General features: G+C 41.5%; 1 protein-coding gene across 2 annotated transcripts in view; it reads right to left on the bottom strand.

Moving 5' to 3' along the window:
• Positions 1-8,002: 8,002 nt before the first annotated feature.
• PAIP1 (poly(A) binding protein interacting protein 1) overlaps positions 8,003-15,180 on the bottom strand; it is a 49,187-nt gene continuing 42,009 nt past the window's right edge. For both annotated transcript variants that reach the window (XM_059725195.1, XM_059725196.1), the window contains exon 11: positions 8,003-9,436. In XM_059725195.1, the coding sequence (XP_059581178.1) occupies positions 9,343-9,436 (94 nt within the window). In that variant the 3' untranslated portion in view covers positions 8,003-9,342. The remainder of the gene's footprint in view (positions 9,437-15,180) is intronic.

Below are 15,180 nucleotides of genomic sequence, written 5' to 3'. Positions count from 1 at the left end.
GCATTTCTGAAGATTTCATGAAGGCAGTAATAAAACAACATACTTTTCTTAAAAAAAGAAAAGAGCTGAGCATGTTGTAGCACACAATATATATTGCATCCCACACCAAGGTAATTCATTTCTGGACCTCATCGTGACAGACACGATTTTGTGTTGAATACATTGGAAGACTGAAAGTTTATGGCTTTTTAGGGACCAGTATTCATAACCTGATCATTCTCAACCTGGGCCAACAGAACACATCCTTACCTCTCTCTCTCTCTCCCCAAAAAGACTAATTTCCTACAACTGAAGTGAAACTAATTGGGAGGAAAAATTAGAAAAATGGGAGTTCTTTAAAAAAAAAGGTTTATGAGATGACCAAAATGGTCATGATGTCATACTTGAGAGCCATAAAAAGGCTGATTGAGTTAGGTGGATAATGTGTAAACTTAAAAATTTGTAAGGACATACAGGTATATCTAGGACTCTGCAGTTTACATAAGCTTATATTAAGAGAATGGGAAACAGTTCTGTCGCCAGGCCTTTACCATATCAGAATAAGCAAAAATCATTCTGTTTCCAAATTATTTGCTGGTAAACAGACCTTAATTTATTTTTAAAAAATGCTGAGAATTATATTCTGAATGGGTGGAACACATGATGGCTGGTAAGAAACTTTCAAATCTCTTTAAGACTTAAGGAATGTAGTCACCTGCACCCCACCTGTTACTTGTTGAAATCATATCTGTGAAGTCTTCATGTTTTAATCTCATGCGTTTCATATTTTGTAGCCAATCAATGTGGTTTTAAAAAGATAATACTGAAACTGCTCATAAAGATGGTAGTATTTGGGATGCCCCAAACTGATCAAAGGCAACCTTGTCCACACTGGAGTACTTTATCACCAGCTTTTCTCAGAAATTCTCCAGGGAGGTGCCCAGGTATAGACTGAGGTAGAAATTAAATCATAATGGTCTGAATATATGTCCAAGCAGGTGTATTCCTCTTGCTTTGAGGCTGGTTCAAAGGAGGAAACAGACCAAGACATCAAGGCTATACCATCCTGATCAACCAAGTGGCTAAGGGAAGCTTGCTTACGTAGAGTAGCAGCTAAACAGAACTTTACCACAGCCAAGCTACAGTCCTGCTTCTAATGCTCCAAACACGACAAAAGCTAAAATGTTAATATGGCTCTTTAAAGTATTTTTATTTTTTCTGTAGTTGGTTACAGTGAGGATACCTACTTAGTTATTATTTTTCTCACGTTTTTTAAATGTGTGAGGGAATGGTGGATGTGTTAAGTGGTAGCATACACAAATTCCTAGCAAATTTTGCCTTAAATTATCCTCTATCATTCCAACTTGTTCAAGAAAAAAGGGAAAATTGAGAGCCAGAAGCTGCATCAAAGTAGGAACATTTATGCAAAAGCAGAATGGCACAGATCACTCGATAAACAGGAACCTTAAAATGCCCAGCTTCCACGTGCTGGAAAACATGCTAGGTCCATCAGGTGTCCACAGTTACTATTTGTAAGAATTGATCTTATCACGTGTAATTGCATGAGCTGAACCTTACTGGGTTTCAGGGGATGGTCTGATCCGTTGTTGACTTTATTGATGGATATGATTTGAAGTGTAACCTGAAAAGGATGTTGTACTGTTCAGATATAGTTTAGTAGAAATTATAACTCTGCAAGCCAATTCAAATCCAAAAGTAGTTTGCTTATTAAAATGTATAAAAAGCTTATAGAACTGTTTTTCTGTCACAAATTAGTGACTAGGGCCACCAACCATGGGAGTAGTAACCTGAAATAGTTGTAAGCCACTTGCACCTCCATGAAAATGTATACCTATGATCTTCACTAGCCCCTCCTGTTTCAGCTGCTAACTGAAGGCAGCAAGTTAAACTAAAAAGGCAAAGTAGAATGCATAACAATAGGAAAATATACATCAATTGATATCAAGTAGAAGTCATGAAGATAGGATCATTGATTATAGAAGTGACCACATCTGGAAAAAAATCGTGGCTGGTAGGATTAACAATAATTTTTTTCAGTGAAGAAATCTTTTTAGAGATTGTAGAGACTGAGATAGGAAAACTGTTAAAGAAAAGGCAGAAGTCAGGTTCTGCAGGAATTGGCATGCACCCAATATTTGAATCAACAAGTGGAAGTAAAAATAAAATCACTGATGATAAAGCCCTCTGGCAGGCTTTAAACTAAGCTCGTTGGGGGACAAGGAAGATGAGGGTGGAGGAAGCCTTGGACCACTAAACCAAGCGATACCCACAAGAACAGCCCAGCCTGGACCAACGACAAGCAGAATGAATACCCAGGTAAGCAACTGGGGCCCGGGCAGTACTTAGATTAGGGGGCCAGTGCACACATCTTCAGGAGGCCTCAAATGCCTCTACACAAACGCTCATAGTATGGGGAACAAGCAGGAGGAACTTAACCCTCCTGCTAGCTGACGCCAAGCCAGACATAGTGGGGCTCACAGAAACATGGTGGGACCCAACACACAATTGGGCGGTGAATATCAAGGGCTATAGGCTGTATAGGAGGGACAGGACAGGGAGGAAAGGTGGGGGTGTGGCTCTCTACATCTACATCCTCATCTAGTAGCACAAGGTCAGATGAGGGGCACACTGAAGTGCTCTGGGTTAGAATACAAGGGAGTCAAGGGGAAAGGGACTTAATGGTGGGGGTCTACTACAGACCTCCCAACCAAGGGGAAGAGCTAGATCAGGAATTCTTAAGTCAGCTCACAGAGGTAGTTAGGTCAAAAGACGTGGTCATCATGGGGGACCTGAACTTTCCAGACATCTGCTGGGAAGAGCAGTCAGCCAAGTCGCGTAGGTTCCTAGCCGAGATACAGGGCCTCCATCTAACCCAGGAGGTGCAGAGCCCCACCAGGGGAGACGCCTTGTTGGATCTGGTGCTGGCCATAGGCGATGACCTCATGAGGGGGCTGCGGGTGCTCAACCACCTGGGCAACAGCGATCATCGCCTGCTTGAATTCACCATCCAGCACAAGGTGGCAAAAGCTTGCAGCAAGGCAGCAGCCCTGGACTTCAGGAGGGCGGATTTCAATGAGGTAAGAAAAACAGTTGGGGAAGTACTGAGGTCACGGAGGGGAGGGGAGTCGGGTGTCCAAGAGGAGTGGTCATTCCTTAAGGAGACGATCCTCCATGCCCAAAGGGAGATAATCCCAACAAGGATCAAAGGGGGCAAGAGGGCGCAAAAGCCCCATGGCTCACCAAAAGCATATGGGAACGTCTCCTAGCTAAAAGGGAGGCGTACACCCAATGGAAGGGAGGGGCCATCACCAGGGAGGACTATACCTCGGTTGCTCGGGGCTGCAGGGGGGTGGTCAGGAAGGCCAAGGCGGAGATGGAACTGGGACTAGTTACCCAGATCAGGGACAACAAGAAGTCCTTTTTTAAATACATAGGGGGCAAAAAGAAGGTACTGGGTAACGTGGGGCCTCTGTAAGACATGCTAAGAAATCCGGTCATCGCACCAGACAAGGCTAACTTATTTAACGATTTCTTTGCCTCCATTTTCCTGAGCAGGGACCAGATCAATCTGCCCACCGGGATCCCCTCAGGCCCCGGGGGAGGTGCACCCAGGCCTAGGGCCAGTGAGGACCTAGTCAGGGAACTTCTGGAGGGACTGGACGTATTTAAATCAGCTGGCCCTGACGATCTCCACCCCAGAGTGCTGAGGGAATTAGCAGAAGTCATTGTGGGACCCCTGGCACGGCTTTACAAGCACTCGTGGTGCTCTGGTGTGGTGCCAGAGGACTGGAAAAGGGCCAATGTGGTTCCCATTTTCAAAAAAGGGAAGGAAGACCCAGGAAACTATAGGCCAGTCAGTCTTACCTCGATCCTGGGTAAGCTTTTTGAGAGAACTATCCTGGCACATTTCCACAAGGGGCCAGCAGGGGAGGTTATGCTTAGGGGCAATCAACACGGGTTCATTAGAGGAAGGTCCTGTCAGACCAACCTGCAGCTCAAGTAGGTCCAAGGAGGTGATCCTCCCCCTCTATGCAGCACCGGTCAGGCCTCGGTTGGAGTACTGCGTCCGGTTCTGGGCACCGCACTTCAGGAGGGATGTGGACAGCATCAAGAGGGTTCAGAGGAGGGCCACCCACATGATCAGGGGGCAGCAGGGCAGGCCCTACAAGGAGAGGCTACGAGACCTGAACCTGTTCAGCCTCCACAAGAGAAGGCTGAGGGGGGATCTAGTGGCCGTTTACAAACTAGTCAGAGGGGACCAGCAGGCACTGGGGGAGTCCCTGTTCCCCCAAGCACTACCAGGAGTGACTAGAAATAACGATCACAAGCTGGCAGAGGGTAGATTCAGACTAGACATCAAGAGGCGCTACTTCACTGTCAGGGCAGCTAGGACCCGGAACCAACTTCCAAGTGAAATGGTGCTGGCTCCTACCCTGGGGGGTCTTTAAGAGGAGGTCAGACAAACACCTTGACCCCACTCATTTGACCCCAATACTTTTTCCTGCTATGGCAGTAGGTCAGACTTGATGATCTGCTCAGGTCCCTTCCAACCCTACCAAGTATGAAACTGTAAAATTTGTGGGCAACGCAAAGATTAGGTACATGCAGGAAGGTGAGGAAGCTGTACAGAGAAGCACAGATTACTCAGTAACAAAAAGCAAATGCATTTTAGCAGAGCTAAATGCAAAGTTGTATTTCTAGGAAGGAGTGCAGTCCACATATATCGTATCTTGGAAAGCATTTACTGATACAGGACGTAGAAGCAATGCAACTTGAACTCAAATAAGTGCTGCAGGAAAAAAGAGTAAGGTGATCCCTGTGGATAGATGCATATCTACCTTGCATGTATAAACGGGAGGAATAAGTAGGAGTAGAGGTTTTCTCCTTACTGTATACAACATTGATGAAACAGATCCTGGAACACTGCATCCAGTTCTAATGTTCATGTCTTAAAAAGAATATTGAAAAAATAGAGATGGTGAAGAAAACAGCCACAAAAATAGGTAGGAGCCGGATAAAACTCATTACAGTGGGAGAAGTTTTATTTACCCCCCAAAAAATAATAGATAGCGATAAGCCCAAATCCCACTTCACCTCTGATGTCTAAGGGTGCCCATAGACATGTTTATAGCACTTAAAAGCACCATAAAAAGTGAAGAGTGTTCTAGCATCACAATTCTGGTGTTCATACCTAGGAACCTATTTTTCCCCTGACATTACAGGTTTCACAGATGATTGTACAAGACTGAAGACCATGAATTCAACAAAAATATATGTTTTTTTCCTTATAGTGCCAAAGAAGCAGCTGGCTCTTAAGAAGTTTTCCTGTACTATTCAACATATAGAGCTTGTCTTCACACAAACATAGGCTGCATATGGAAACCTATATTTGGCAAAAATGCTCATAGTATTTTTATTGTTCTTAAATTAGAGCAAGGATGTTTGTTTTAAAGTAACAAGGATTCTAAGGCCATGTGCAGGCACTACGTTTCTATGGGGAGAACTGCTGTTCTGGTAAACTGATAGCATACAGATGTTCATTCACTTTCTCCTGGAAGAACATGCCCATTTGGGAGAATGATCTTCCAGACTTACACCTAGAAGATCTCCCCTTGAGTTTCTTTCACTAGAATGAACACCTGTACACTGCTGTAGCATCCCTGAACAGCAGCTTTCTCCATCCCTTTCTTAGACCATTCTGGAGGAGGTGGGCAGACTAAACATAGTGCCATCTAGATTTCAACATCCAAAAACTGGTGTAGCCACAGATGCACAGCTTGGAGAGATTAAGAACAGGAAAAAGGTAATATGCAGAGAGGAGCTGAATTAGTGATCCGAGGGAAATTTCAATGCAGATGTTAAAGCACACAGTAGAAATGTCTCTGTTCCTCTAAAGCAGCAAGTCAAACTGTGGCTCCCAAGCAGCTCTTAAATTTAAAACTTGCAGCACGTCACAGAAAATATTATAAACTTATATATGTCTTTTGTGGTATGCTGTCTTCCCTAAAAAGCTCAGGACAGGTTATTAATCAAATAAGCCCCCTTTCTTCTTTTTAAGAAGGGCAGCATGTGAATCAAATACATAAATAAGATTTTGTTTTTAAAAAACTATCTGCTACAACACTGAATGAGGCAACACACATCTCTTATTCAACTGTGCCAATATTAATGTGCTATGGGTTTTTTTCTTCTTAACTGGAGTATGTCATTACAAGTCACCTGGGGCATAAATATTCTTGGGTCTCACTGGTTAACATTAAGTGCTCACTGGGCTTCTGAGCCAGTCAGGATAGTGCCACCATTTTAGAGCTGAAGGGGACAGACAATGCTTTGGCAGCTGCATGTTGCTGGAATAGTTTCCTGAATCCAGTTCTTTAGTGACAATGACAGTAACAACTTCTTCTCTGTCCATACAGAAGTATACAGGAAGATGAGGCACAGACCAAGGAAACCAGTGCTGATAGTGAATGAAACAACAGGCGTAACAAGGAGGGCAATATAAAAAGGTATCAGCTAAATAGATAAACAAACTTCCCTTTCACCATTCACTGTGCCCTTTTTATTACTGCACAGCTTCAGAAGTAGGCAAGTAGGTTTTGAATTTCTTGCCAAGTCAACAGAACTATACTATGCTTTTGTCTCTCTTTTTTGTAAGCCAGCCAGGGATGAAAGAAGAGAGGAATTCTGGTAATCAGCAACTGAAACACTCAGCTTTCTGCCTGAAGGTTTCTAACAGTGAAGTCACCTGCTTGGAACTCAGTTTCTATTTACATCCAGGAAGCAGAGGCAGGGATCAGGGAAATACCAACATCAGTTTAAACACTACTAAGAAACCACCATGTGACAGTGCTTCTTAAAAATGCCCAGTTAAAAAAAAAACAAACTCTCTGGAGGATGGGGTATGTGCATGTTCAAAGCAACCTTTTTAACACTGAAAATTAAGACCATAAGAATAAGGAAATGAAGTTAAAAGATTATTCAATCCTACTTCTGCCCTATTGTAAGTATGAAAACATCTTTTCCTTTTATATTATCTTTTTCCTAATCCAATAAAAAAGAACCTGCATTTCTTACAAGCCTTTTACATTTATGTATAAGCTATATCTTTAACTTAAATCAAGGGGGGTGCGCTTGTGTGCGCATGCAGGGTGGGGTTGGTTTAAAAAAAAAACAAAACCACAAAAGGCAGGCAAAAAAAACCCCTAAAAGTTTCTATTAATGCAGGTTACATCTATAATTCAATTAAATCCATACTGAAACATTTTTTTAAACAAGTGTACAAATATTTACATATAAACAGACATGTTCCATAGCATAAACTCTAGATCTATTACAAACTTTCTCCCTGCAGGTAGACAAGATGCACACACCCACCCATCCATCCAGTCAGACAGTTGCTTTTCAGGCTGAAGAAAAGAAATGCTGACTGTCAGTTTTGTCTTTTAGTAAAGGCACAGAATCTCTGGAGGCACTACTGCCTAGACACAATACATTTAAATTGAAAACACAGTTAATTAGAAGCTCATTTACTCCTTGTTTTTTGCACATAGCTTGAAGAGATTTCCCATTCTTATTACCACACTTTTCCAAAGCACCAGTCTACAGTCACTTAGGAATTTTACCTTGGTTTTGGATTTAAAAAAAACAAACCAGTTCTTTGCAAGAAAAATGCTCACTAGATCTAGTTACATTACTTCTCTGCTGATATATTTGCACCTGAAAATGAGCAAAACAGAAACTGACATTGTGAAAAGGGTGATTTAAATTTACACTTATCTACAATTTCTGGACTGTATTTGGACCTTCTGAAATGCTTATATTTTACTTCCAAGTGTAGCATTGTTGTAAGAATGTTTTTTAAAATCAGTATTAGGAGGGGGAAAAATCATTAATGCAGTTGTGTACTATTAAAGGAAACAGGCTGGAAAATGTTCTTAATAAGTTTTTTTTTGTTTTTCTTGTAAAGCAAGATGGCAAAGCATAGTGAGAGTATACAAAGGGAAAGAAAGCAAGTTAGATTTTATTTTTTTAAACTTAATCTAAATGAATATGCTGAACAAACATCCAGAAAATGTAGTCAATGATAACTGCATTAGCAACACACAAGGTACCATACCAAATGTGTTACAGTGCAATATTAATAGAATTATTTACATGCATATTTACAATAGATATGTTCTCTTTACATAAGCCATTTTATGTACTTTTTGGGAAGTTGAAGCACAAGCATTTTGATTTTGACAATTATGGTTCTACCCAAATTATCCTACACCAAATGTCAAGAACCAGTACAACTGAAATACAGACAACAAGGACTGTTGTAGAGTTCTCCTGGAAAAGCCATAAAATACACAGTTACACTGGAAACAAAGGAGGTAAGACTTTGTTACTATTTCTGAAATGTAAAAATTGATACATCCCAAACTACAGAATTAAGAAAATAACTTATATAAATTACCTGTCATATGAAAAAAAAAATAAAGTTCTAGGGTTCTATCAGCAGTGTCAACATGTTAGTTATGTTAAATACATTCAAGAATATGTTGATTCAAAGCTGCATACACTACTGTGTAGAATAAGCTAAAAATCTAGTTACGTTACTGTATGTGTGTAGAAGAACATTGGAAAACATTTAGTGGTAGCTTCCTCTTAGAAAATTTGGAAATAGCTTCTCTGAACCAAATGACCTTAAAGCACTTGGCCTCCAAATCAGTGCTTACATATTAACAATATCATATATTAAAAATATTTATTCCAGGAAGGAAGAAAAAAAAATACTCTGTGCATCACAGAGAAAATTCTAGATCTTGCAAAACTTGGGGGGGGGGGGGGGGGGGGGGAGAGAGAGAGGAGAAGAGGATTGGAAAAATCTATCTACCATCACATAAAATTAACCTAAAAATGTGAAATTCCAGATAACTCCCATATGGTTAAAAAGGGTGAAGCCAGTCTTATTGTATGCTAAAATAAGTAAGCAGTTCATTTAACAATTTATTTTTCCATGAGAAAAGTATCATTATTTAATGGAACAGTTCCCAGTTAGTAAAGTTTTATTTCAGTGACACTTCTCAAATCAATTTTATTGCAGCCAGAACACTGTTCATTTAACTGTACATAAAATAAACTATGATATATACACAACATTTTAAGTTACAGGGCATAAGTTTACAGTTTTTGGCAGATTCAGTTTAACAAAATGGAAATTGCATAACTTTAGTACTCAACCCACCCCGCCCCTCAACTTCCTTAGTTTGATACAAATATTACAAGATTTGTGGTGTCCCTGCTTGCTAATCATCTCTAAACTGCCTTAATTAAGCTAATATTTAAATCTCTAACATCTCACTGTTTTCTCTTACGTTCTGATTCTAGGCAAAATTTTTCATATGCTTCTTCTATTTCTGGATCCATCTCATCATCCATGTCATCAAAATACCTATAAAAAACCCAAGCAAAATCTGTTATTTGTAAAGATTTTTTTTTTGAGAGAGAGAGAGAAACAGAAGATAAGTTATTTTTGTTAGTCTTTGGTGACAAAGGCATCCTTCTAATAAGTAATGGTAAAAATATTACACTACTGTCTACAGGCAGGAGAAATCACATTCATTAAGAAAAAAAAGTTCTAAGGAACACAATTCAGTATCTTTTTTAACTCCATATTAATGAAAAGGAGGATCGTTGCTTTAAAGAGTCAGATATAGGAAGCCAACGATAAAGTGACCGAAATATATTTCCCACCTGACACCAACATATTCAGCTCATGGCTTTAAGTATAACTCATTATTGCAAAAGATGATGAATATGAGAAAAACCTTAATAATACATAATTTAGGTCATTACAGTGAAGAATGAAGACTCAAAATGAAGTCAAACAGCAAATTTAGGCACAATGAAGTGAGTGTTCTTTTCCCTAACAATACTTCATGGAAAGTGTTATAGTTTCTTTTGCGATCACCAACAGAGCCTTCTATCAGACAGAATCACCAACATCAGTGGGACAATTTTCAGGACTAAAATGAAAAAATGACAACTGATCAATGCTCAATTTTGTGCAGCACCTAGAGATAATCCATGGCAGATCCACATGACTGCTTAGCTTGTGAGATCTGATGGAAACAGCATCCTAAGAATGTACAGTTGCAATCTCTTCTAAAAGCTCACATTTGCCACTATGCTTTGCCTAATGTTAAAGTAGACTTGGGTTTTATTTTAGCCATTTCATGTAAGGTGGACAACTGAAACTATCATGTCTATTAAAGAGGTGGGAGAGAAGGTTAGTATGTTTCAAGCTGAAGGCAAACCACAATAATTTAGCAGCTGTTCATTTTGGGGGTGGTAAACTTGCCCTGCTTTGGCTTTCACTTATTGTGGTATTGCAGAGAGGGGGGTGGGGAAGAAACAGAATAGATCACTTAACCCATATTCAGAAGTAGCATACACCCTTTTTTAAATTAATATAGTTGTTTCACCTGTCTACAGCCTCGACTACTTAAGAGCACAAGTATACATGTAAAAAATTCTAGAATGTTACAGAGCCATTTTACATTTTTAAATAGATCATTAGTGTACTCACTTATAAAAATGCCAAATATTTTATGGATGAGGAACATTTTTAAAATACTTAATTTCCTGAAATAAGGTTTTGTACAAGGTTCTTGCAAAAAAAAAAAAAAAAAAAAAAAAAAAAAAAGAGGAACAAATATTTACTGATCTATCTGCCGATGGCAAAACTAACAAAGGCAGAAGACAGGGTAGATTTGCATGTTATAGACTAAATAAATCATAAGCTTTCGTAAGTAGCAAGTTTACTTCATCAGACTGCAGGAAGCATGATTCTACATAGAAAGCAGTAATTAGAATACAAAGGGTAGGGAAGGAGGAAAGAAAAATGAGGAAGACCCGCTGAGAGGCAAGGTGGGTAGGAGACAAAAACAAAGCCATTAACCCACTTAGGAACATAGGGGTTACATAAACTAATCCAGGTAAAGGGAGAAAAATCCATAGTCTTAAATTTACAACAGGGGTGGGCAAAATACAGCCCACGGGCTCGATCGGCCAACCAGGCCATTCTATTTGACCCGCGGGGCTCCTAACATTTTTTTTTTAATTATTATTTATCTGCCCTGACTGTCTGTCAAAGATGACATGAATCAGTGGCAGCAGGACCCAGGGGAAGATGGCAGCAGCAGTAAAAAGGCCCACCGGCCCTGCCCCACCCCTAGCTGGAAGTTTCTGCCTTTGCAGAAGCTTCTAACCTGGGAGCCTGGGGCTGTTCACTCCACCGGAGAGAGAAATTCAGGTAAGAACGGGCGGAGGGCAAGGAGGATTGCCGGGGCAGCAAGAGCCACCCGGGTCCAGCCAGTACTATGCAGTTCCCAGCTGGCAACCACGTGGTGCTCCGGCTGTGTCGTGTAGTCCTGACCCTGCAGCCTAAACCATGCAGTGCTGGAGCTGCAAGTGGGAAGTAAAGGAAAGCAGCAGAGGAAAGGCAGTGCTAGCAGGCGGGGCGGCGGAGTGCCAGTGGGTGGGAGCATGGAACCCTGGAGGTCAGGGTTGGCAGCACTAGGAGCCAGTTGGGAACCGTGGGGCTGAGCTGGCTCCTGCTGTGTTCTGCAGTTCCGATGTTGCAGTCAGGAACAGCACGCTGCCAGGAGGTACGTGGCCGTGCAGCACTGCACCGCTTGGATCCCAATTACAACCCTGGGATCACAGAACGTAGTGGGAGCCAGCCCAGTCCCCACAGTTGTCAGCTGGCTCCTGCTGCCACCTCTACCGTGGCACGCTTGCAGCTCCTGCACTCGCAGCTGGAAAAGCCCCGTGCCAAAGCCCACCGCCTTCCCCACCCCCTGCCGTGCAGGTCCCCAGACTCCACCTGGAGTGGAATGAGCCCGGTCCCCTGCAGAGTCCAGTGCAGGGTTTTCTCGGGCTAGGGCAGGAGCTGCAGGCATGCACTGCAAAATCTTTATCCTGACAGGTGACCACGAATTGTGCATTTCTCATTTTCTGAGTGTCTAACATGAGATCTTAAGACTGATTTGGAGGCGCATGAAGCCTTCACAGCTTCATATGATGTCTATGGGAGTTGTAGGCTTAGTATATGAAATTGTGCATTGTTTAGTAGCCTCAAAGAAGTTGGGGCCCAGGCCTCTTCAATAAGACATTAAAAATCATTGGGCAGTGTCATTTTATTCTCTTTTTGCCTCAATTCCACAACTCTAAAAGGAAGATGGCACCAGCACCTGTCTTAGATGTTTGTGAAACTCTCCTATGCGGTACTATATTGACAAATGCCACAGAAGATTATGAGGAAAACAAAAATTCTTAAGTTAGAGCTTGATTTAAATAGTGTGCAGTAAAGAAGATATGAGGCCACACACTGAGCAAGCCTAAAATTAAATAAGAGAAATATATGGCTTGAAGGAACACCTCAAGAGACCACCCAGTCGTTCACTCTGCCCTGAAGCAGGTTAAGTAAACCTACATCACTCACTAGGTGCTTGTCTAACTTGTTCTTAAAAACCTCCAATACAATTCCACAACAGGCCCAGTAGCCCACTCTACTGCTGTACTGTCCTTTTAACTGAAGTTTGTTTGATTGTTTTTTTAATACCCAACCTATTATTTTTTTGCTCCAGATTAAATCAGATTACTTCTTGCCCTACCCTCAATGAACATAGCAAACAATTACACACTGTCCTCTTTTTAACAACCGTTTACATATCTGAAGATCATCAGTATTGTCTGTTTCTTAATCTTGGCTTCTCTGCACTACATAAATTGAATTGTTTCCATTTTTCTTCATAGTTGATATTTTTCTAAACCTCTTATTCTTGTGGCTACCCTCTAGATTCTCTCCAGTTTGGCTATATATTTCTTAAACTGTTGTGCCCCAAACTGGATATAGTCCTCCAGCTGAGGCCTCATCAGCACAGACAGGATTTATTATATAGGACACCCCTGTTAATACCCAAGAATGACATTTGACTTTTTCCAACAGTATCACATTATTGACTCATTCAGTTTGTTGTCTACTATAATCCCAATGTCTTTTTCCTCAGTACTGCTGCCAAGCCAACTATTCCCCATTTTGTATTAGTGCATCCGAATTCTCTTTCCTAAGCACAGTCCTTTGCAAGTGTGTTTACTGAATTTCCTCTTGTGGATTTCAGATTTAATCAAGATCATTCTGAATTCCAAACTTGTCCTCCATAAGACTTGCAAGCCCACTGAGGCTGGTATCAACCATAATTTTGTAATTGTACTTCCTATGACATCCATATTCCCTGACCTAGGAAGAAGCCCTATGGAGTCCTAATTGAACTCTCTTTTGTAACCTGGCAGTGAACCAGAGGATAGCTACTCTTTGAATACAATTTTTTCAGTCTTCATCATCGTGTCTCCAGTCCAACCTTTCTATATTGTCTGCTCCCAATATTCTGCACAAGCCACTGCTTCTGGTGTTGGTGTTGCCAGATCTTATGGGGTGCATAGTGGTGCTACAGGGCATCTCAGGAGATGATCCATGGCTTGCTTCTCCTAACAAACACACTGGTTGATTGCACAGGGGCCCTGCAATTTCATAAGAAAGTTGCATTTTCTGAGAGCCATTCTCAATCTATTCAGGGTCCACTACTTATGCGATTTGTAGTTGAAGCCTGATGCCAGCTCCTTTCTGGGGGCAATTCCTCGCTGGATCCATTAAATAGATTTGTTGCCTAGTTACTCCCATTCTTTTTGCCAGAGGGTCGTTCTGGCCGATTCCAGTGATGTGGTCAATGGTACAGTAGATGACAAAATGGCTATTTCTCAATGAGGCGTGACCATGTGCTGAGTGATTTCCGTACAGCAGGTAGCTGTCATCTGACTCTTTTACCTGCTGGTTAATGTTGCTTGCTAGTTTCCTCCTGATGTAAAGGGGTGCTATGCCATAGTGCATATAGGCAAGAAACAGTGGTAGGTTTCATGCAGCCTGTTATAGTTCTGCATGTATCATTTCATGGCAACTGTTGATCTTTCCAGATCACGGTGTACACATGAGAAGTCATCCAGACCTTCAATGCATATGCCTAGGGAGGAAGTTTTTTGTTTGTTTGGGGGTTTGTTTGGTTTTTTGGGGTTTTTTTGTGCTTGCGGAGGGTGGGGAGGAGTGGGTGGGAAGAGGCTGCCCAAACCTTTCATCCCCAATTTAGGCCACTGAGACAGACAAGGATTCTACCACTGAACTACAGGGGACTCTATGCATCATTTAGGGCAGTGTTAATGTTTACTGTGACTTGAGCATTCCCAGGTGGGGCAGACATATTTAGCCATAGAGAAACAGAGTTAAGGCATGAACTTACACAGAATTGGGTTTTTTTGTGTGTTGACCTTGGCTTTGGTATTTAATATGTGCTTTTTGTAACTAAGTGTATAGTCCAGTGTTACCTCTAAATAGATGGGGTGTTTCTGATATTTAAGACTCTGGTCACCCCAGGTGACATTCAGGTGTTGTTCTGCATCCCAGTTTCTCAGATGGAAAGAACAGATTCAGGTTTTGCTAGGGCTGAGTTTGAGATAATTATTTAGGTAAAAATCTGACATCTTGTTCAGTGCCCTCTCCAGGATCCTCTTTGCGTCCCTAAAATTCTTCTGCTGCGTGGTAATGCGGAGAGTGTCAGCATAGATGAAGCACTGACATTCGACAGGAAGTGGCTGATCATTAACATGGATGCTGAATAAAAGTGGAGTGAGCACACTGCCTTGTGATAAGCCACTCTTTTGGGAGTGCCATCTACTTTTCTGGCCTTTTAGTTCCACACTGAAGAGCCTGTTCTCCAAGAGGCTACAGATAGTCTGGCTTGGATCCAAGTCATCAGTCATAAGGTACAGTTTGTGGATCATGCTGCAGTGCTGGACAGTATTGTATGCAGCAGATACCTCAACAAACGCTGCACTAGTGATCAGCTTCTGTTGGAAACCATCTTCAATATGCGGTGTGAGGTTTAAATAGTTGGCCTGCATGGGATCGACTTGGTCTAAAACTCGCTTGGGTCTTGTGTAAGTCTGGAATTTACCAAGGGTGAAATTCAGTGCAAGATTAGACATTCGTTGAGTTTGCAGGCAATGCTGAGGAGGAAGATCAGTTTAGTAACTTTTTGGTGATGTAAGGTCTTTCCCTGATTTGGGCAGAGCTAGGACTCT

This window comes from Alligator mississippiensis, chromosome 3 (assembly GCF_030867095.1).
Source record: "Alligator mississippiensis isolate rAllMis1 chromosome 3, rAllMis1, whole genome shotgun sequence".
NCBI lineage: Eukaryota > Metazoa > Chordata > Crocodylia > Alligatoridae > Alligator > Alligator mississippiensis.
This window is presented reverse-complemented; position numbering and strand designations above follow the sequence as displayed.